At 43.0% G+C, this 22,401-nt stretch overlaps 3 protein-coding genes across 3 annotated transcripts; all 3 read left to right on the top strand.

The window, feature by feature from the left end:
• Positions 1 to 1,498: 1,498 nt before the first annotated feature.
• Positions 1,499 to 12,842, top strand: LOC129456911 (zinc finger protein 883-like). Its single transcript, XM_055227947.1, has 3 exons — positions 1,499 to 1,842; positions 3,732 to 4,199; positions 10,997 to 12,842. The coding sequence occupies exons 1-3, from the start codon at positions 1,618 to 1,620 to the stop codon at positions 12,323 to 12,325; spliced, it is 2,022 nt and encodes a 673-aa protein (XP_055083922.1). The 5' UTR covers positions 1,499 to 1,617; the 3' UTR covers positions 12,326 to 12,842.
• Positions 5,374 to 6,784, top strand: LOC129456944 (putative nuclease HARBI1). Its single transcript, XM_055228026.1, has 3 exons — positions 5,374 to 6,162; positions 6,231 to 6,434; positions 6,579 to 6,784. The coding sequence occupies exons 1-2, from the start codon at positions 5,443 to 5,445 to the stop codon at positions 6,432 to 6,434; spliced, it is 924 nt and encodes a 307-aa protein (XP_055084001.1). The 5' UTR covers positions 5,374 to 5,442; the 3' UTR covers positions 6,579 to 6,784.
• Positions 12,843 to 16,027: 3,185 nt separating the features above from the next.
• Positions 16,028 to 21,613, top strand: LOC129456932 (zinc finger protein 501-like). Its single transcript, XM_055227994.1, has 2 exons — positions 16,028 to 16,329; positions 20,402 to 21,613. Exons 1-2 carry the CDS (start codon positions 16,105 to 16,107, stop codon positions 21,482 to 21,484), a joined length of 1,308 nt encoding a protein of 435 aa, XP_055083969.1. The 5' UTR covers positions 16,028 to 16,104; the 3' UTR covers positions 21,485 to 21,613.
• The last annotated feature ends 788 nt before the right edge of the window (positions 21,614 to 22,401 follow it).

The raw sequence follows: 22,401 nt of genomic DNA, 5'->3' as shown, positions 1-22,401 counted from the left end.
AGCTTTGAGAGTGTGCTGTGGCGCTTTTAAAACTTCTCCTGTTAATGCTTTGCAAGTTGAGATGGAGGAGATGCCTCTTGACCTGAGGAGGAAGCAAATCTCTGCTAACTATTGGATTCATCTCAGGACTCATGGTGAATCTCACCCCACCAAGGAAGTGCTTTTAGACTGCTGGGAATATGGAAAATGTCAGAGGGATTATTTTGGAAAGGTGGGAAACCTTGTGGCTAAGGAGTGTTGTGTCTTTGATTTAAATATATGCCCTGCTCTAGTGTTTCCTGCTGTGCCTCCCTGGCTACTGGTGTTCCCGGTTGTTGATTGGTACCTTCTGATCTGAAGAGGGAGAGTAAAGGGAAAGTTGCTCTGGTTGCAGCATTTCACTTTCACATTCAGGAGTGGTACAATAGCTTCACCCAAATATTCACAGATAGAACAAAAAAACCCAGATACAGATGTGACAGGTTTTTGGAGTAGCTGTCCCATCCAAAAACATTGGGATTAACAGGTGGACTTCAGATGCCCTGGGAGTTTACACTGTGGAGATGGTTGCTGTGTTGGTGGCACTAAAGTGGGTAGAGATGGCGAAGGTGAAACAGGGGCTAGTGTGCTCTGACTCCTCTTCAGTTCTTTCTAGTATTCAGTCTCTTCAGTCAAAACTAGACCAGACATATTGTTTGATATATAGATGTGTATTACTAGGCTTAATCATTGTGGATGTCTTATTAAGTTTTTATGGGTGCCAGCTCATGTAGGTATTGGAGGAAATGAAAAAGTAGATAAACTGGCTAAAGGATCCCTAAACAAAATGAGTATTGAGTTGACGATCAAGAGCAGCAAATCGGAGGCAAAGAGTCTGATTTGGAGACGGATCACTAAAGAGTGGCAGAGGCATTGGGATACTGGAGTTAAGGGCAGACATCTGTATCAAATTTAAAAAAGAGGTGACAGGGCTCAGTGCGCAAGGGGGGTGCAGGAGGAATGAAATAGTGATCACAAGACTGAGGCTGGGACATTGTGCGCTTAACGGGACATTACACATGATAGGGAAGCACGGGACTGGGCTGTGTAAGGTGTGTCAAGAAGAGGAAGAGACAGTGGAGCATGAGTTTTTAAGGTGTAGGGGCTACAATATGAAACGGGAATCACTGAAGGAGAGGCTGGAAAAACAGGCACGTCTAGTATTTTCTCTGAAGAGTGTTCTGGGCTGTGGTAGTAAGGGCCAACTAGGAGCAGTGGTAGCCTTTTTAAAGGAGACCGGTGTTTATTATAGGATATAGAAATATTATTTCAATTGTATTTAATTATTATTATTATTATTATTATTATTATTATTATTATTATTATTATTATTATTATTATTATTATTATTATTGTTTTATTTACTTAATTGCGCATCAGATTGTGAGCCTATTCTGACCCATACTCCGGAACAGTAGGTGGCGGTAATGCTCTTGTACAATGGCTGCCAACCGTCGTAAAACAACAAAAAGATGAAGAAGAAGACCAGTGGGGGCAGCAGTGCACTAACCGTGTCTACTCTGCTGCACAAAAAGCAGGAAGCAGACAGAGCCCCGTGTGCGGTTAGCTCGGAGCTAAAGCTAAAAACACTTTATTAAAATGTCCAAAGGCCAAACGCTGAGAGCTCTGGTGAATGAGCGGCTGACTGCGGCTGCTGAAGAGATCTTTGCGCTGTTTGAAAGAACGATAGCGGAGTATGAGGAGGAACTGTGTCGCTCCAAAGAGGAGAACCAGAGGAACCAGGACACTCCACAGACTCCACGGATTAAAGAGGAGCCAGAGGAGCAGAGCGTCAAACAGGAGGAAGACACGCTCCCAGCACAGGTGAGCTTTATCCACAGTGTTGGAAGTCACTAAATACACGGACTGAAAATACGTAGGTCTTTTCAGAATACTCATTTTGAGTAACTGTCCGGGAGGGGCTTTTGTCCATTTATTTTCTGTCTATAATTTGAATAATAAAGAAAGCTCATGGAACTTCCAAATCTGTACTAGCATTAGCGAAAAGCAAAGGTATTCTAAATGTGCAATATTATAAAAAAAAAAAAACAAACAAAAAAAAAAAACATGAGCTGCATTAAATCAATGAGAGAATGCAGCATTTTAGGAGTTAGTTTCTATGAGTCATAAAAGTTTGAGATTTGAGAAAATAATCAAAATTTTCCAACTAGTCCAAAGAAAAAGGTTCCATGTGGTGGGATTTGCCCGGAACACCTCCCTAGGAGGCGTCCAGGGGGCATCCGGAGCAGATGCCCGAGCCCCCTCAGCTGCTTATCTCAACGTGGAGGAGCAGCGACTCTACTCCTCCCTTCTCCTCCTGATCGAGCTTCTCATCCTATCTGTAGCTGACGGTAATATGTCAGTATATTTGAAAACCAGGGTAGCTACACGATGTCTAAGGGGGCGCCCACCCACCCTGCAGAGGAAACTCATCTTGGCCGCTTGTATCTACGATCTTTTCCTTTTGATCAAAACTACATTATTACCGAATATAGTAAAGTCAAACCTCTCATTGGATAGAAAGTTGTTGGACTGAAGACGTTTGGCCCCTAATTGGTGCTCTCACAGCTATTGGCATACTGGCTACTAACATACTGGCCAGCCCTGTTTTCTTTGTTTAGATTTAGGTCTGAGGATGGAGTTATAAATAGGGGATAGATGATGTCTAATGGTGCGTTAACACCGGGGCTTCAAGAATGCATTGGATGCCTCTAGGTGGATACATTTGCTTTTGAGGACAAACACCTCTGACGCACGTCATGGACTCTTTGGACACGCGTCAAGATGACGTCCTTTGCAGCCTGCGAGCGCCTTTGGATGTTTTGTTTTCTCTGTGTCTTTGTGAACACTGCAGACCAGGTTGAGAGTGACTTTAGTCTATTTATTACATAAAACCCATCAACGGAGGCGATCAGCTCTGCGGGGGCATCTAGGATCGTGACTAGCCTTTAAGCTACCCAGCGCGCCCGGCATAATTAAGTTGCCGCTAGTTTGTTGTTGATGTCTTTTTACTTTTTTCGGATAATGATGTTGCTTTGTAATGCCAAAAAGTTCAGTTTTTTCAACTTTTGGATGTGCAAACAAAGCGTCCGACACCTGGCTCAATGCCAGATTCCGCAGGACGACCAGGACGCACATTCATATACATAGACTTTGCATGTGAACTCGACGCCTCGATGTGCATGCACCATAAGACTCCATTCCTGTTCAAAAATGGATTGTCTTTCTTTTGGCCTCCAACTAAGAGTTAATTAAAAACAGTTGCAGGTGTATGTATAAAAGTTCATTATCAGATTATTAAATTGCGATTGTGTCACCAGCGTTGCTTTTCCTTTGAGTGTGTTCCATTTTTGTGAAGAAAAACGACTAAAAGCCTCTTTCGTGTCTCAGTTTTGGTGCAGCTAGTTCTTAGCCATATGCTGTCTTGTCCACACAAACAGCTTATTTCTTTGGAAATATTGTTCCTTTGGTTATAATAGTCCACAGTATTTTCATGGAAACATGCAGGTGATGTGCCACCTCCAGAAAGAACATCTGGAGGCTATGCATTTGTTCTCATCTTGAGATTGGTAAATGTATAATGATATTTGTAACATGCCTCAACCAAGGTGACAGAAACATTGAGCATATTTCTGATTGAAATCAAGAAATATTCTGATTACTGTTTTCAGTCAAAAAATGTATATTAATATTTGTGTGTTCTACACCCCCAGCTCCCAGAGTCCAGTGCCGTCCGTGTGAAGACAGAAGAGTCCTCACTGCTTCAACATAGACAAACTGAGCACAGAGAGAAAACACAGGGAGACGACATCAGCACAGAGCCACATTTACACTCAGAGACTGAGGGACACATGGAGCACTCCTCTGACACTGACAATGATGAAGACTGGAGAGCTCCAATCAACTGTTCACCTGCACAGATGGAGACAGAGGCTGATGGAGACCACTGCAACCAAGTCCAGAAAGGCCAAACGCTGAGAGCTTTGGTGAATGAGCGGCTGACTGCAGCTGCTGAAGAGATCTTTGCGCTGTTTGAAAGAACGACAGCGGAGTATGAGGAGGAACTGTGTCGCTCCCAAGAGGAGAACCAGAGGAACCAGGACACTCCACAGACTCCACGGATTAAAGAGGAGCCAGAGGAGCAGAGCATCAAACAGGAGGAAGACACGCTCCCAGCACAGGTGAGCTTTATCCAAATGATTGTTTAGGATGAAGTTAGGTGAAACGGACCACATAAGGTTGGAGCCCACAGCTTCTTTTTCAATATTTCATTTCATATATTTATTCATTAGGACCATGTACAATTAGATGAAGCATAAGTATTTGAGCTAACTGCATCACACGATAATTCGGATAATAAACATTGTCACTGATAATTAGAAGCCTAAAATGCATAAATTCAAACACTTTTCCTCTGAGGTTTTCTCCCTCAGAGCGCTCATTCTGAGCCCTGGTTCCACCTCCTGCTTCAGCTGCACAGACAGAGCAGAGCAGACTGTGTGTCTGATGCTGTGTCTCAATTCGACGGTTGCACACTTCGAAGTACCTTTCTAAGTATCCGATCAACAAAGGGTGCTCCTCCGTGTAGCCTCCATCGACCGCAAAGGCTGTGTCGAAATGGGACAGGCCTACACCACGGTGCGTACCTCAACCGCTGCCTGTGCGCTTACGTTACGTCGCTTACATTATGTCGCCTAGCAACCATGACGGCTGCTGACTCATGACCGAAGGTGTAAAATGGACACCGAAATAATTAGTTATTATTTCATTGAAGAAGAGTCAAGGCGCCGTCACCGCAAGCGTTTATTTCTGTTTAGACTGAATGAAGTAAGAAATTAAACTTTGCCTCTGATTATCAGTAGGCAAATATAACGGTGATTTGTTCCCAACTGTAGCTAGTATTGCATAACTTTAAGAAAATATACCAGAAGAATAAAATATAAACCAGAGAATACTGATTAGTTGTACATCAAGTGGGATATTGCAGTTTAATGATTTAGTATTTGGGCAGGTTTAATTTGATCTGTGGCTACACTACTTTAATACCAGTAGAGGGTGCTGTTTACTTTCAGTGCTGTGCTAGTTCATTTCATCTTATTCTTATTATTGCAATAATTTCTAATGATAATAAAGTATTATTATTATTATTATTATTATTATTATTATTATTATTATTATTATTATTATTATTATTATTATTATTATTATTATTATTATTATTATTATTATTATTATTATTATTGTTGTTGTTGTCTGGGAATAACTGCACATCCCTTTATTCAATGTCACTTTTTTGTTTCCCCAAACCAGCCCAGAAGAATGTTCTGCAAAATAAACCTGAGTGTGGCAGTGCTGCACAGGTATTTTAATCAGCAAGACACATGGCCTGATTTTCGACTGAGCAGGGAATCCTTGGCGGTGCTAATGAGCCTTCTCGAAGAGGACGGACGACACAGATGCGTTCCTGAGCTCGAGGTCCTGGTCTTCCTCTTCTGGCTAGCAAGTGGGACGTCATACCAGATCGTCTCCACTGTGTTTGGGATACCCCGCTCCACTGTCCACCGCATTGTCCACAGTGTCACTGAGGAGGTGGTGGCCCTGCGTCACAAAGTCATCCACCTCCCTAACAGTGATGAAGACGTTGAGGCAGTGACCCGTGGGTTTGCAGGGCTGGCGAGGCACAGAGCCTTTAGACGAGCAGCTGGGGCAATAGATGGCTGCCATGTGAGAATCAGGCCACCCAGCGACCCTGATGGTCATTGTTACAGAAACAGGAAACTGTTTCCTAGCATCATCCTACAGGCTGTCTGTGACCATCAAGGTCACTTCATAGACACCTACGTGGGGTGGCCTGGTTCTGTCCATGATGCAAGGGTCCTGCGAAACAGTCCTCTGTACCAGAGAGGACTGTATCCTCCTCCAGGGCACTTCATCCTCGCAGATAGAGGCTACCCCTGTCTCCAACATCCACTCCCCCTCATCACTCCCTACAAGCGGCAAGTGCAAGGTGTAGGAGCCCAGCGCTTTAATTACCATCATTCCAGAGCACGCTCGATTATTGAGCGTGCCTTTGGCATGATGAAAACGAGGTTCAGGGCCATCTTTTTTCATACGCTGGAGGTCCAACACACTTTTGCACCACATGTAAGTGAAATCTTAAATAGCATCACATATGTGATTGTGAAAGACTAAATCATATTTTCTTGTTGTAGGTCATCACTGCCTGTGCCGTCCTCCACAACATCTGTCTTGGGGCAGGAGACATCGTGGCCCTGGAGGACGAGCCAGAGGAAAATGTAGTGGAGGACGAGGGGGAGAATGAGGTCGAGGCCATCGCTGGAGCACAGTGGCGGGACCAGCTGTCTGCTGAGGTGTCTGCCCTGGAGGAGGTTCCCATGGACCATGATTATATCTAGGTAGTTACATAATATCAACAATTTCAAATTATTTTTGAAAGTGTTTCAGGGTGATTACCTGTTAATATTGTAAACACTGGTAAATGTGTGATGTGATGTAGCATGAGCAGGAGTACGATCACTATTTTTCTCATTTTTCTAAAGTGCCAGTCATCTATTGCCCCAGCCAGCCTTGCAAATCCAACCCATGAACGATGCAGTGGACAGTGGAACAGCACCCGGTATGAGAGCTCCTCTTAGCAGCCAGAAGATGAAGACCTTGATCTTAACACTGTGAAGTCGGTCCAGGCAGAGAAGGTTCTTTAGCAATGCCAAGACCCCTGGAAGTGTTTCTTGATGATTAAAACATGGCAGTGGCACACTCAGGTTTATTGATTTGTTATTTTAGTGTTTTATGTTAATATATTGTACATTGTATTTTGTTTTCCTTTGTTAAAGAAACATCATGATGATACATGTAAATGCTTGAAAATAAACACTCAAATGCTTCAAAATCAAAGTGTTTTTGTCATTTTTGTCAGCCTCCTTCTCCTCTGCCCACCTCCAATGTTCCCTCTAATTTTTCACGAGTCTGAGCAAACACACAAACTCCCTGAGTGTCCCATGGACCACTGACCACACATCAGACCTGTGCACTGTGGTCATGCTGCATCGCATCCATCCAAGTTAAATGGTTTATTAAAAGAATCAAATTATTGCATTTACATTTCTGTTATAACACTTTTAATTAAGTGCTTTAGCCACTTATACAATGAAAATGACAAAAATCTTGGCCATGACCTGTGTAGTATGTTAATGCTATTGGAAGTATAAATATTTAATTTTAACTATGGAAAAACATGAGCATCCAACAAAACCAAGCCAACTGTAAACTCCAATGTTGAAAACGCTTAACATTTTTATGATAAAGCTCTGACTTGTGTTATGAGTAAATGCCATTGTGTGAAGCTTTTGCTGTGACTGAGTGAGATTGTCCTACTGTGTCTGGGAGGCAGTCCGTTAACTCTTTTTCAGTATATGACACGATCATTTGATTTTTACAACTCATAAACTAGTGACAGTCAATGACCAATACACACATCAAAACATAAGGTCCCTCTACTCCTGACTCCACCATGAGATCTTCACTCGGTTCCACGAACAGCTCTGGGTCCGAGATGCCTCTAGTTTAACTTGTACAAACATCCACAGTGTCCTCGCGTACTTCCTTTGTTTTGTCCGTTTGTCATGTTTAAAACGCAAAACTGCTACAAAACAGTGCGCCCGAGGGCGGGCCGTCGGAACATTAAGGGGTTAAACACTTAGCATCATTAGCGAGTTTTCACTCCACATTGGCCACATCGGCTAAAACACTGACAGCGGGACATAAGGACGCCTGTCAATGACGTTGATAAGCTGCTCAAAAATGTATGTGAATCACATAATTGTCTGGAGCAGCTCGTCCCCGGTCACACTCACTGACTCACATTGAAAAATAGCGCAGAATGAATTGTTGTGATTTTCTGTGCGTGGCGACCGTGTCAGCAGTGCGCAATTGCGCACACGCGCAGTTTAGAGGGAATAATCTGCCTTCCGCTCATGTCGCTCCCTCTGTCTCCTCAAGTCCTCCCTTTACAGTTTTATAATGTCACTCTCCCTCTTTTGTATTTTTTTTTTTTTTTTTACTGCTCCTGCCTGGCAGTACTTGGCCCTGGTGTGTCCTCAGGGTTAGAGGCGATGAGGGCAGGGGGATTGATGAAGGGCCTCTGCCCCCAACACCTCATCCATGGAGACAAACCAGGGCCAAGTTTGAGCAGTGAGCTTCTTCGCAGCACCTTCTCCAGTATTTGGACACTTGGTCCTCCTTTGACAGAATAAATGTTAATACAAGACATGTGAAAACAAGACAAACAATGGTTTATTTGGACAAATACAAACTAATATACATTCAGATCATGTACATGCTTAATATTTCTTTTGTAAATTGTCCCACTTTCTTTTGGCCTGAGGGGCGTGACCTTTCCCTCCAGGCCCAGCTTCTGCAGTATTGTCCTGAATCATACTGAAAAACATTCACAATTTACCCAATTATAAATACAGCAGCTTATACACTGCCTGGCCAAAAAAAGGTCACACACTGTAATATTTGGTTGGACCGTCTTTAGCTTTGATTATGGCCATCCATTTTCTTCCTCTTATCCGGGGCTAGGTCGCGGGGGGAGTAGTCTAAGCAAGGACTCCCAGACTTCCCGCACCCCAGACATGTCCTCCAGCTCCTCTGGTGGGACCCCAAGACGTTCCCAGGCCAGCCCAGAGACATTGTCCCTGCAGTGTGTCCTGAGTCTTCCCGCGGGGTCTCCTCCCGGTGGGACATGCCCAGAACACCTCCCTAGGGAGGCATCCTGAGCAGATACCCGAGCCACATGTAGGAGCAGCAGCTCTACTCCGAGTTCCTCCTGTGTGACCGAGCTCCTCACCCTATCTCTGAGGGAGCGTCCAGCCACCCTGCAGAGGAAGCCCATTTCAGGCCCTTGTATCCATGATATTGTCCTTTCAGTCATTACCCAGAGCTCATGACCATAGGTGAGGGTAGGAACGTAGATTGACCGGTAAATCGAGAGCTTCGCCATTTGACTCTGCTCCTCCTTTACTACAACAGACGCTGCACCGATCCGTCTGTCAGTCTCACACTCCATCCTCTCATGAACCCTCGAGGAGACAATAGAGAGTATAGAGCTGGTCCAGTGTCCCACGACCAGGACGAAAACCGCACTGCTCATCCTGAATCCAAGGTTTGACGGCTGGATTCTCCTCTCCAGTACCCTGGAGTAGACCTTACCGGGAAGGCTGAGAAGTGTGAGTCCCCTGTAATTGGAACACACCCTCCGGTCCCCCTTCTTATACAGAGGGACCACCACCCTGGTCTGCCAGTCCAATGACACTGTCCCTGACCGCCACGTGATGGTGCAGATATGTGTCGTAGCACTGTTGTAAGAGACATAAACCAGTACTTGCATTTAAAGGTGTATTGCATAAGTGAAGCATGGTGCATGATGGGATATATCAGTGTGCTCGAATGCACACTTCATTCATAGCTGATCTCCATGGAAACGCTGGAAATGCAGGGCACATTTGTCGGCTGCATTTATGCGGTGCATGAAATGGGACAGGCCTTGTTGTGCGGGAAGTTACATAAGTGCCCTTCAAATGCAGTTGAGGAAGTGTGCAGCCATTGAATTGAGACACAGCCTGGGTCTTTTACTAGTCTCGATGCTAGCTAGTGTGACCATCATAATAAAATTGCCGTTAGTTTGTAGCTGATGTCTTTCTCCTTGTTCGGGATAATGACATTGCTACATCACTGGAGCGAACTCCCCCTCCCACTTCCTCTAAATTATATCCTGTCCTCCGTCACTTGTCCCCTTCATTACTAATATTATTCACTCCTCCCTGACCTCTGGAACTGTCCCATCATCACTCCAAACCTAATCTGTCACTATTCTGGAAAAAAAAAAACAAAAAAACGTCCTGGACCCTAACTATTTCAGCAACCATCACCCCATTTATAAATTACCCTTCATCTCTAAAATTCTGTCTAAAACCGTTGCCTCTCAACTAAACACCCATCTGATCTTTAACAATATCAATGAATAATTTCAGTTTTTTACCCTCTCCATAGCACTGAAACTGCACTTTTGAAACTCACTATTGACCTCCTCATAGCTTCTGACTCTGGCCTTCTCTCCATTTTCATCTTCTTCCATTTAACAGCAGCCTTTGGCACCATCTCACACACCACTCTCATTCACAGACTCCAGTCTATCAGTATCTCTCACACTCCTCTCTCCTGCTTCTCCTCATATCTCTCTGATCACAGTCAATTCATTCAAATTAAACCTCACAGTCCTCGCTCCTTTTCTGTCTCCACTGGTGTGCCCCAGGGCTCCTTCCTCGGGCTCCTTTTCTTCACTGTCTACATTCTGCCATTTGAATGTTGACCTTATAGAAAATTAAACCACTTTCCTTGTTACGCAGATGACACCCAGCTCTACCTCTTCACTAAACCATCACTTCCACCTCCCTCACCCTCTGTCCACTTGAAAACAACTCCTGGTTCTCCTCCAATTTCCTCAAACTGACCAGCTCCAAACTGGAGGTCCTGCTTGTAGGCACTTCCTCTCTGATAAATCCAACAGTTTGTCCATTTCTGTCAGTGACTCCTGTCCTTCCTTCCCCTCAGGTCAAGAGTCTGGGTGTCATCGTCCACACTCTCTCCTCCTGTCTCTGCAGCTCTCTGTCCTCTCTCCTCTCTCTGCTCCGCCTCTTCTGCTCTGTTCCCTCTGCTCGTCACTGCAATATCGACTCTTCGTCTCTTCAAATCACGACTCAAAACTTGTTCAATCAGCATCAGCTATTCACACGTCCTCCAGTTTTGTATTGTTTTTTTTTCTGTTATTAATATGTTTTGTACAGCGTTCATGAGTTTTGAAAGGCACTTATAAATAAAATATTTACTATTTTTGTTTTTGTTTTTTTCTGGAAAATCAAAATAAGAATATTAATATTTGTGTTTTTGTTCCCAGTTCCTAATGGAGAGTGTGAAGACAGAAGAGTCCTCACTGCTTCAACATAGACAAACTGAGCACAGAGAGGAAACACAGGGAAAGGACATCAGCACAGAGCCACATTTACACTCTGAGACTGAGGGACACACGGAGCACTCCTCTGGCACTGACAATGATGAAGACTGGAGAGCTCCAATCAGCTGTTCAGCTGCACAGATGGTTTCAGCCCAAGGACCTGATAAGAAGAAACACCAGTGTTATGTGTGTAAGAAGAGGTTTGGGACTAAGCAAATTTTACTAAGACACATTAGAATTCACAGAGGTGGTGAACGACCTTACAGCTGTTTAACCTGTAAGAAAACATTTACCCAAAAATCCAGTCTAAATTACCATGAAAAGACACACACAGGAGATAAACCATTCAGCTGTTCAACATGTGGAAAAACATTTATCAAAAACTGCAATCTAGTTGCACATATGAGAATACACACAGGTGAGAGACCATTCAGCTGTTCAATATGTGAGAAGACATTTTGTGATAGAAGACATCTTGTTCGACATCTGAGAACACACACAGGAGAGAAACCTTACAGTTGTTCAACATGTCAGAAAACATTTGCCATAAAGGGTAATCTAGATAAACATGAAAAAGTACACACAGGGGAGAAACCTTACAGCTGTTTAACCTGTGGTAAAACATTTACCCAAAAAGCCAATCTAGATTCCCATGTGAAGATACACACAGGAGAGAAACCATTCAGCTGTTCAACATGTGAGAAGACATTTTCTGAGAATTATTCTCTTGTTCGACATCTGAGAACACACACAGGAGAAAAACCTTACAGCTGTTTAACCTGTGAGAAGACATTTGCCATAAAGGGTAATCTAGATAAACATAAAAAAATACACACAGGAGAGAAACCTTACAGCTGTTCAACATGTGAGAAAACATTTACCATGAAGAGTCATCTTGATACACATATGAGTGTACACACAGGAGAGAGACCATTCAGCTGTTCAACATGTGAGAAGACATATTCTGAAAAGTATTCTCTTGTTCGACATCTGAGAACACACACAGGAGAAAGACCTTACAGCTGTTCAACCTGTGAGAAGACATTTGCCATAAAGGGTAGTCTAGATAAACATAAAAAAATACACACAGGAGATAAACCTTACAGTTGTTCAACCTGTGGGAGGACATTTGCCATAAAGGGTACACTACAGCAACATAAGAAAATACACACTGGTGAGAGACCTTACAGTTGTTCCATTTGTAAGAAAGGGTTTAAACTTAGACAGTATTTGAAGAAACACATGAAAACGCACACAACAGAAAGTGACTGAAGGCTTATTGGTTGTGTTCATAAGGTCTTTGTAATTCTTCAGTTGTCCAGATCTGATCCATAGCAGAAGATGAAGTTTAAATCTGTCAAATGGACAAATTGTTGTTTCCTCAGAAAGACAATCCTTAAACAGGAATGGGGGCTTTAGACATCATCTATCCCCCCATCTATTACTCCATCCTCAGACCCAAGCAAAGAGAATAATAGCAGGGTTGAATAGAGAGTTTCAGCTGAAACTGGAGACAATAGCTGTTTACAGTGTCAGTGTAGTTAGCCCCTCCCTTCAGACAGACTTAAGGCAATGTCCACCAGCAATCTGAACAGAACTGAAGAATAGGCTTGGATGAGCAGCCAAACGTCTTCACTCCAACAACAATTTGTTCAGTTGACAGATTTAATTTTGTCTTTTGCTTGTGTTCATGAGATAATGAGAACTTTGTGTTGGAGTCTGATACTTCATTTTGAATGAAAATCTTGTCACAATAAAAATAGTCTTATTTTTATTAAAGTCAAATTTGAGCACCAACGATGATCTAATGAGTTTATTTATTTAATAATGGAAGGAGCACAGAGACACATGTGATAAAATCCTGTCTGTATTACTCTGTGTCCAGCCCCAAAACTCAGATTGGTTTGTTCCACCTTGTGATGTCATTTAAGGTCGGTCAACAGCTATTTTAGCCTCATTTGAACTGCTTTTCTATCAGTGACTCCCTAGAAAAAAACATAAATTGTCAATTTCCTAAAAATATTTTAGTTTGCCCTTTTGTTCATTTGGGATTGCCACAGAAAGTCTACCATTTCTCCTGGTGCACAGAGAAATGATGTTTAAACAAGGCTAAAACAATAGCTGTATAACTCCTAAATTTGGTAAATCAGTGGAGCACTTCCTGTATTACCACTAAGTGACATCACAAGGTGGAGTGTTTTCTGTTTGAGAGAAGAACTCCACCTAAGCCTGCAGAGTTTGTGTGTTAAATATGTGTGAATGAAACAAAAACAACTTCATGTCTGTTTGTGATGAGGAAACTGCATTAGAACAGATCAGAAAATAGCCTAATATGAGCCCTTTAAAATAACTGTGATTTCAATAAAGGCCTAAAAAGCAGTAGCCTGCAGCCGTCGTCACAGCCACGCACTTTATCACAAATGGATTTCTACAATGGAACAGAAAGGACTATTGGCTAATCAAGCCTTACATTCAGAGGCATTCATGATGAGCAAAGATCAAGGCTAGATACATCGCCCAGACTGGCGTTACGGGGGCACCATCCTGAAGCCTACCAGTGGAAGGCTACCAGTCTGGCCTGTCCATATCTCCTGTAACAAAGAATAAACTTTTTTTGTATTTCAAAACTCAACAGGCTTTGCAAATGGATTGCTTTTCATCTAGAATTATGTATTTTCTATAACAATAATAGTGTCAGAAGAGTGGGATCCAGGAGTGGACATCCAGAACACATTTTGTCTTTTGTTTTCTTTCCTCATACATGGACCTTTCAAAGAAGATCATGGATGGACATTGGTTTCTGTCCTGGATCACCACCGCTGGATTCAAACAAATCTTCATCTATAAAGACTAGTAAATGGACAATGCATTTTGGAAAATGTAAAATGCTTAATTAGAACGGTCTTAGTTCTGATCCTTTACCATTTTTCATTCATCTCACAAAATCTAAATTCCCATGTTTCAATGACTAGATTGGCCTTTTTCAGTCTTTTTGGCCACAAAATGTCATGTGTGTGCCACCATGCTGCTATAACACCAAGATGCAGATACAGTTCCAACACTCCTGATTCCTCCTTTTAAGACAAGTGCAAAAGCAAAAATGAAGAGCAAAACTTCAAGACGATCTGGACAGAAGGGGATTCCAACTGAGGAGCCAAGTCAACTTGTAACATCAGAAGAAGAGTGAAGCTGCTGAACGCCACTATGGTTCTACACAACACTCTTCCCCATCCCAGTGATGCCCCTGCTGTGCTGAATGTGCCCCAGTCACTAGCCCCGCCCCTGATCCTGGTCTAGTCCATGGGGCTGTGCTGACTGTAGCTCCACCTCTGACTGAGCTGTGAGACATTGTGTAAAGGTGAACTGGTTTTGCTGCACTTTGTTTTATATAATATCTAGTATTGGGACCTACTTGAATTTATTCTCCAGAGTGAGGTTTAGGAGTCATCACAGTTAACTACCAGTCATGTGAGAAGTTCCCGTCTAGTTGTAGCTAGCTAGTAAACAGTCAAACATGTGGAAGTCCCTACTATTCAGTCTCTAGGTAAAAATTCTATCAAGGGTTACTAACAAGTAAAAAGGCATTGTTTGGATAAGCTTCTGCAATGTCACAAGATTTATTTCCATCCAGTGTTGTATTAATTTCTCACCAAGATCTTGTATTGATGCTGGTCGAGTCTGACGCTGCACAAAGCTTCTCCGGCACATCCCAAAGATTCTCAATGGGGTTAAGGTCTGGACTCTGTGGTGGACAATCCATGTGTGAAAATGATGTCTCATGCTCCTGAACCACTCTGTCACAATTTGAGCCTGATGAATCCTGGCATTGTCATCTTGGAATCTGCCTGTGCCATCAGGGAAGAAAAAATCCACTGATGGAATAACCTGGTCATTCAGTATATTCAGGTGTCAGCTGACCTCATTCTTTGAGCACAGACTGTTGCTGAACCTAGACCTGACCAACTGCAGGAGGAGAGGAACTATTTGCTTAGTTAAATCCAGGTTTTGTGTAGCTTGATTTAAATCTTTACGGTTCATGCAGATATGTATTTTCTTTGGTGTGACTACAGTGACCACACTATTGACCTTCTCCATTGTCTGCCTTGCCATTCTTTTCACTAAGCTTATCTTAAAGCGAGTAGTCCCTCCAAGAATAGTTGAAACATCTTCTTCTATACTCACATGTCAGTGATTTCTTGCCCAACGCTGCCCCTTGTGACCAAAGAGGGGAACGGGTTTTGTCTTGCTTATTTTGAGCTTGTCCCCGAGTCCCAGTGCATCCAGAGTCTTGATTGACATTGTGTTGCTGTCTGTACCACTGTCCAGCTTGAATGTCACCATTTTTTTCTCTATATTGAATTTTTCTGTTCATATGTTTTGTGCTTGGCTTGTGTCAGTGGACTCCATTTCAGAAACATTTTTGTTATTCTGCACTTTAAGTGTCTCCAGGAACATTTGGGTTTCATTGTCAATCTGCTCAACAGAGTGAACTTTCTTTCCGTATTGTTTGCGCTGGTCCTGCGCTCTACACATCTTGGTGAAATGATTTTTGTGGCGTACATTGTGTGTCTGACCATACACAGGGCAGTATTTTCCATGTTCATATCTGCATCTGTTACATTATGCCACATACTATTCTGTCACACACCAGTGAATCATGTAGGGCTCCAAATTCAGTCTTAAGCTTCATTCTTCAAATCAGTGTATGCAGAAAACAAAACCAAAAGCGTCCACTAGAGGGCAGTAATCAACTTTAACATAAACAAAGATTTTCAGAGTGAACATTAAATGTGTTACAGTAAAATCATGTTAAAACGAGATACTAAGGATTTTATTTTAGTACAGATCTGGCAGTTCTACACCGCCGTACGTAACGAATACACCTAGTCACGTGTGTGCACGAGCTCAGTGAGTATTTTAAGAGTGTAACAGCCTGACCAGTGGGGGCAGCAGTGCACTAACCGTGTCTACTCTGCTGCACGAAAAGCAGGAAGCAGACAGAGCCCCGTGTGCGGTTAGCTCGGAGCTAAAGCTAAAAACACTTTGTTAAAATGTCCAAAGGCCAAACGCTGAGAGCTTTGGTGAATGAGCGGCTGACTGCGGCTGCTGAAGAGATCTTTGCGCTGTTTGAAAGAACGATAGCGGAGTATGAGGAGGAACTGTGTCGCTCCAAAGAGGAGAACCAGAGGAACCAGGACACTCCACAGACTCCACGGATTAAAGAGGAGCCAGAGGAGCAGAGCGTCAAACAGGAGGAAGACACGCTCCCAGCACAGGTGAGCTTTATCCACAGTGTTGGAAGTCACTAAATACACGGACTGAAAATACGTAGGTCTTTTCAGAATACTCATTTTGAGTAACTGTCCGGGAGGGGGGTAGGGGCCACGGCTCGTCACACTTTGGGAACGACTGGTGTCCATTTATTTTCTGTATATAATTTGAATAACAAAGAGAGCTCATGGAACATAAAGGAAACTTGTGTTTGAGGGTTTTAAGGTCACACATATCCACAAGTATCATAGCAACCAAAAAGCCAATGAGAGCGAGGTTGGTGAAGGCGCTCGGCCCTGGTTTGGTTTGGCAGAGGGCGAGCTGTAGCAACGAGGCTGTTTAAAGGTGTTCATTTGTGGTGTAAGTGTCAAAGAGCAACATGAATCTGAAATGGAAAGTCTCAAGGCTTTATTGCATGGATCTAGCTTTCACAAAGGTCCAATTTGACCTATTTTCAGATCATGAGTTGTGTGTTTACAGTGTTTATGTTATTCATTAACATTAATGCCATTAACTTTAGCATTAGTACATTGAAATACAGGTTTAATAATAAACCACATTGCTAAATGTGGATACTTTATATCAATGAACCTGTTGCTAACATGAGTGACCTCAGGAAAACAGAGCACCTGATTGTTCTGTTATTAATGTCTTGATATGCTGACTTAAGGCAAAATGGCAAAATAAAAACACCAGGATCACGTAGAGCTGGTTAATAATACAAAATTTTCTACAGCTGTGTGTGCAGCTGCAGAATATTTGCACGTACCTCAGTCTGTGTAAAGAGACTCGAGTCGTCCGTCTCCCGTAGCTCCGAGTTGAGCTCACTCAGCTACAGACTTGAATGTGGAGGACCACAAGAAGCTCCCAGTGCTGATACGCTCATTTCAGTGCTCCATCAGGGGCTCATCTTACCACCGATGATGCAGCCATTCACACACGAGCAGTAGTCCTACTCCTCGAAACACTATTACTACTGCTACTACTACTACTATTACTGCTATGCGTGGGAAGGATGTCTGTGTAATCCTTCAGTCGTCCAGATATGATTCATAATAAAAATAAATAAATAAATAAAATTTGTCAAATGGACATATACACGTTTAGTTGCTCATGAAGCCGCTTCTTCAGTTCTGGTCATATTCCTGCTGGACACTGTGTTATATCTATTTGAAGAAAGGAGCTAACTAGCTTGAAACTAAAAACACCTATCGTTTACAATTTCTGTTTGTAGGCTAGGTCTATTGAGCTACACTAAGTGTGCACTGTGCCTGAGTCCTACTTAGCATAGTTATCCAGGCCCCTAATGAGTGATTTCACTCCTCTTAGCATCCTGGCTAGTCCAATTGTTTTCTTTTGTTCAAGGAAGGATTGTCTTTCCTTTCAAACATTGCTTCTTTAACTCTGTAAGCATGTTCCTTTTATCCGATCAGAAGAATCACTGGAGACCAGAGAGTAGAATCACTCGAGTTTTATTGTTCCCTATACATCCAATCTAATACAAGTCAGGCGTGGTGCTGTCCCTACTACCTGCATGGAGATCTCAGGGGCAGTCCCGTTTTGATCTGAGTGCCTGACCCTGAACGCCACATTTAAACATAAATCATGAATATTCAGTAGCTGGGCATGGACATCTTCTTCTTCTTCCTTCTGGCACTCCTTTACCCTCCAGGCGCCCCGCTGGCGCAGCATTATTTGCAACAGCTTGACCTGAGAGGACATGCTACACAATCTATCTATTGTCACAGTACGTTCTTTTCTATGCGATAGGGCAAGAATGGAGTGTGTTTTATGCAGTGTTGCGTGAAAGTCCTATACCTCCTTTTAGTCTAATCTTTAATATTATGAGCAATGACGTTTACGTCCTTCAACTCCCCTCTCAAACCATTTCTTTTCTTTGGATAAGATCTGTACCTCACTATGTTCAAAGGAGTGGTCAGTGTCTTGAAGATAGAGATGTACAGAAGATTGTGGTTCTGAGCTGCTCTCTTGACGGTGTTAGTACATCCTCTTATGGAGTAGCTGTTAAGTTTCTCCAGTGTAACGCTCACTGCACTCTTCCCTGCACTGAATGGAGTAGACACATTACTTTGTTTATGGCTCAGGGTTTTGTTCTTTGGATGAACCAGTTTCTGTCTTAAAGTGTTTGTAGGTTTGAAATAGACCGGAATTTCACGCTGTCTGAAAATTCTTTGAAGCTTTTCAGACACACCAGTTTTGCAAAGAATGATTACACCATTCTGTCTAGGCTCAGATTCTCTGTTTTGTTTAGTTTTTTCTTAAATCTCTTAGATTTATTGAAGGCCCATTTTACATATCCATGTTGCCCGGACTGGTGTTACCGGGGCCCCACCTTTGAGCCAGGCCTGGAGTGAGTGCTCTACGGCCAGACTCACCCCAAAGGAGTGGGTTGGGGCTGTCCTCCCATGGACCCACCACCTGCGGGAAGATCCGTGAGGTGCAGAAGGATCTAGGTGGCAGTCGACGGCATGGGCCTCAGCAACCGAAACTCCAGATATGGAGGCATGCTGTGGTTCATGCGGTCGCAAAGGCAAAAAGTTGGGGTTGGGAGGAGGACTATTGGACGGCCTCAAAGAGATTCTGACAAACCATTCGTCGCCTCAGGAGGGGGAAACAGTGCTTCACCAACACTGTTTACAGTGCGGGTGGAGAGCTGCTGACTTCGACTGGGGATTTTGTCAGACCGTGGAAGGAATACTTTGAGGATCTCCACAATCCCACTGTCATGTCTTCCAAGGAGGAAGCAGAGACCAGGGACCCAGAGGCAGACTGATCAATCACCCTGGCTGAAGTCATTGAGGTGAATGACAAACACCTCAGTGGCAAGGCTCCAGGGGTGGATGAGAGTACCTTAAGTTTCTGGATGTTGTGAAGCTGGTCCCTCTCTTTAAGAAGGGGGAACGAAGGGTGTGTTCCCATTACGGGGGAATGACACTCTTGAGCTTTCCCGGTAAGGTCTATTCCAGGGTACTGAAGACAAGAACCCGATTGGTAGTTGAACCTTGGATTCAGGAGGGACAGTGCGGTTTTCATCCCGGTTGCGGAACACTGGACCAGCTCTATACTCTCGATTGGGTCCTCGAAGGTTCATTGGAGTTTACCCAACGAGTCTACATGTGTGTTGTGGATCTGGAGAAGGCATTTGAACGTGTCCCTTGTGGCGTCTGGTTCCTGTATGACCAAAGCAGGAGCTGTGTTCGCTTTGCCAGAAGTAAAGGCTGGTTCCCAGTGCATGTTGGACTCCGCCAGAGCTGCCCTTTGTCACCAGTTCTCTTCATTGTAGTTATGTTGTTTCTATGTACAGCCAGGGGCTGGAGGAGGCCCGGTTCAAGAACCACAGGATCTCGTCTCTGCTGTTTGGAGACGATGTTGTCAGCTGGCCTGGGAACACCTTGGGGTCCCATCAGAGGAGCTGACATGTCTGGGGTGGGAGAAGTCTGGGAGTCCCCCGGACAAGCCGAGAGGAGCCGAGATTCCCCGGTCCTCTCCTACACTTACTGCACAATCTACGAAGGCTGTTTTTTTTTCTCCTTGGCCTCTTCCTGTGTGAACTTGATGTTTGGATCCACAGAATTAAAATATGTGTATAAGTGTGATTATTCTAAGTATGATGCAGGCCCCTAATTGGTCCTCTCACACCTATTAGCATACTAGCTACCCCATTGTTTTCCTTGTTTAGCTTTAGGTCTGAGGATGGATTTATAAATAGATAGATGATGTCTAAGGCCCCATTTCTGCTCGAAAGTACATTGTCTTTCCTAACAAAAATGGCCTCTTTAACTTCTCTCTCAAATGATTACTTTTCTTTGGCTAAGATCTGTACATCCAACTAAAACTATAAAAGTTTGTTACCAGGAAATCCCTTCATCTGGAGGCTGTGCATTTGTTCTCATCTTGAAATTAATAAATGTAGAACAATATTTCTAACGAACCTCAACCAAGAAAATGACAGAAACATTTAGCACATTTCTGATTGAAATCAAGAAATATTCTGATTAATATATTTTACAGTCAAAATATGAATATTAATATTTGTGTGTTTGTTCCCCACCCCAGCTCCCAGTGGGCGTCCAAGAGTCCAATGCTGTCCATGTGAAGACAGAAGAGTCCTCACTGCTTCAACATAGACAAACTGAGCACAGAGAGGAAACACAGGGAGAGGACATCAGCACAGAGCCACATTTACACCCAGAGACTGAGGGACACATGGAGCACTCCTCTGACACTGACAATGATGAAGACTGGAGAGCTCCATTCAGCTGTTCAGCTGCACAGATGGAGACAGAGGCTGATGGAGACCACTGCAACCAAGTCCAGATCAGAGTCAGAAGCACCGCTTCTGGCTCTGATCTGGATGCACCAAACTCAGGCCTATCCCCCAAATACAAGTCTGCACCAGAGACCAGTGCCACTGTGAACTATGGAGACATGTCAGGAACAGCCCAAGGAGCTGACAAGAAGAAACACCAGTGCTCTGTGTGTAAGAAGAGGTTTGGAACAAAGCAGATTTTACAAAGACACATTAGAGTTCACACAGGAGAGAGACCATTTAGCTGTTTAATATGTGAGAAAACATTTATTCAAAAAGCCAGTCTAGAAAACCATGTAAAGATGCACACCGGTGAACGACCTTACAGCTGTTTAACCTGTAAGAAAACATTTACCCAAAAATCCGTTCTAGATTCCCATGTGAAGATACACACAGGAGAGAAACCATTCAGCTGTTCAATATGTCAGAAAACTTTTACCCATAAAAACAGTCTAGATTACCATGAAAAGACACACACAGGCAATAAACCATTTAGCTGTTCAATCTGTGAGAAGACATTTTGTGATAAGAGTGCTCTTGTTCAACATCTGAGAACACACACAGGAGAGAAACCTTACAGCTGTTCAACATGTGAGAAAACATTTTCTCATAAGGCCACTTTACATCGACATGTAAGGATACACACAGGTGAACGACCTTTCAGCTGTTCAACATGTGAGAAGACATTTGCCATAAAGGGTACGCTAGAGCAACATGAGAGAACACACACTGGTGAGAGACCATACAACTGTGTTATTTGTGATAAAGGGTTTAAACTTAGACAGTATTTGAAGAGACACATGAGAACCCACAGAACAGTAAGTGACTGAAGGCTAATTGGTTGTGTTCATGAGATGTTTTAAAGAGAATTCTGTCTTGGAGTCTGCTGCTTCATTTTGAATGAAAATTCTGTCAAGATAAAAATAGTTTTGTTTTTATTAAAATCAAATATGAGCACCAATGATGATCTAATGACTTTATTTATTTAATGATGGAAGGAGCACAGATAAAATCCTGTCTGCATTATTCTGTCTCCAGCTCCAAAGCTCAAATTGGTCTGTTCCACCTTGTGATGTCATTTAGTGGTAGTTTTAAGGTCAGCAGCTATTTTTAACCTCATTTGAACTGCTTTATTCTACAATACACTAGAAAAAAATATAAATTGTCAATTTCCTAAAAATATTTTTGATTTACCCTTTTGTTCAGTTGAGATTGCCACAGAAAGTCTACCATATCTTCTGGTGCACAGAGAAATGATGTTTAAACGAGGATAAAACAATAGCTGTATAGATCAAAAGTTTGGCAAATCTAGGGCTAAAATTATTATATAGTGAAGTTTAAAACACATTTGAGCACTTCCTATATTACCACTAGATGACATCACAAGGTGGAACACAGTGTTTTTTTTTTGTTGTTTTTTTTTTGGGGGGGGGGATCCTATGTCCTTAATTCATTATCAGTATAAAAGACATCTGTCCACAACCTCAAACAGTCAGACTCCAAACTCCACCAGAAACAAAACTGTAGAACTGCACCAGGCTGGGAAGGCTCAATCTGCAATAGGTGCAGCTTGGTGTGAAGAAATCAACTGTGGGAGCAATTATTAGAAAATGGAAAACATACAAGACCACTGATAAGCTCCCTTGATCTGGAGCTTCACGCAAGCTCTCACCCCGTGGGGTCAAAATGATCACAAGAACAGTGAGCAAAAACCACTTGGGGGGACCTAGGGAATGACCTGCAGAGA

The sequence above is a fragment of the Periophthalmus magnuspinnatus genome, chromosome 16 (genome assembly GCF_009829125.3).
Source record: "Periophthalmus magnuspinnatus isolate fPerMag1 chromosome 16, fPerMag1.2.pri, whole genome shotgun sequence".
NCBI classification, from domain to species: domain Eukaryota; kingdom Metazoa; phylum Chordata; class Actinopteri; order Gobiiformes; family Gobiidae; genus Periophthalmus; species Periophthalmus magnuspinnatus.
This window is presented reverse-complemented; position numbering and strand designations above follow the sequence as displayed.

What these genes read in the sequence shown, in the direction of transcription:
- LOC129456911 (XM_055227947.1), top strand. Translation starts at nt 1,618, where the DNA reads ATGTCCAAAGGCCAAACGCTGAGAGCTCTGGTGAATGAGCGGCTGACT. An exon ending in AAGACACGCTCCCAGCACAG is followed by an intron (nt 1,843 to 3,731) that starts GTGAGCTTTATC and finishes CTACACCCCCAG; the next exon opens with CTCCCAGAGTCCAGTGCCGT. An exon ending in AAGACACGCTCCCAGCACAG is followed by an intron (nt 4,200 to 10,996) that starts GTGAGCTTTATC and finishes TTTTGTTCCCAG; the next exon opens with TTCCTAATGGAGAGTGTGAA.
- LOC129456944 (XM_055228026.1), top strand. Translation starts at nt 5,443, where the DNA reads ATGAGCCTTCTCGAAGAGGACGGACGACACAGATGCGTTCCTGAGCTC. An exon ending in AACACACTTTTGCACCACAT is followed by an intron (nt 6,163 to 6,230) that starts GTAAGTGAAATC and finishes TTCTTGTTGTAG; the next exon opens with GTCATCACTGCCTGTGCCGT.
- LOC129456932 (XM_055227994.1), top strand. Translation starts at nt 16,105, where the DNA reads ATGTCCAAAGGCCAAACGCTGAGAGCTTTGGTGAATGAGCGGCTGACT. An exon ending in AAGACACGCTCCCAGCACAG is followed by an intron (nt 16,330 to 20,401) that starts GTGAGCTTTATC and finishes TCCCCACCCCAG; the next exon opens with CTCCCAGTGGGCGTCCAAGA.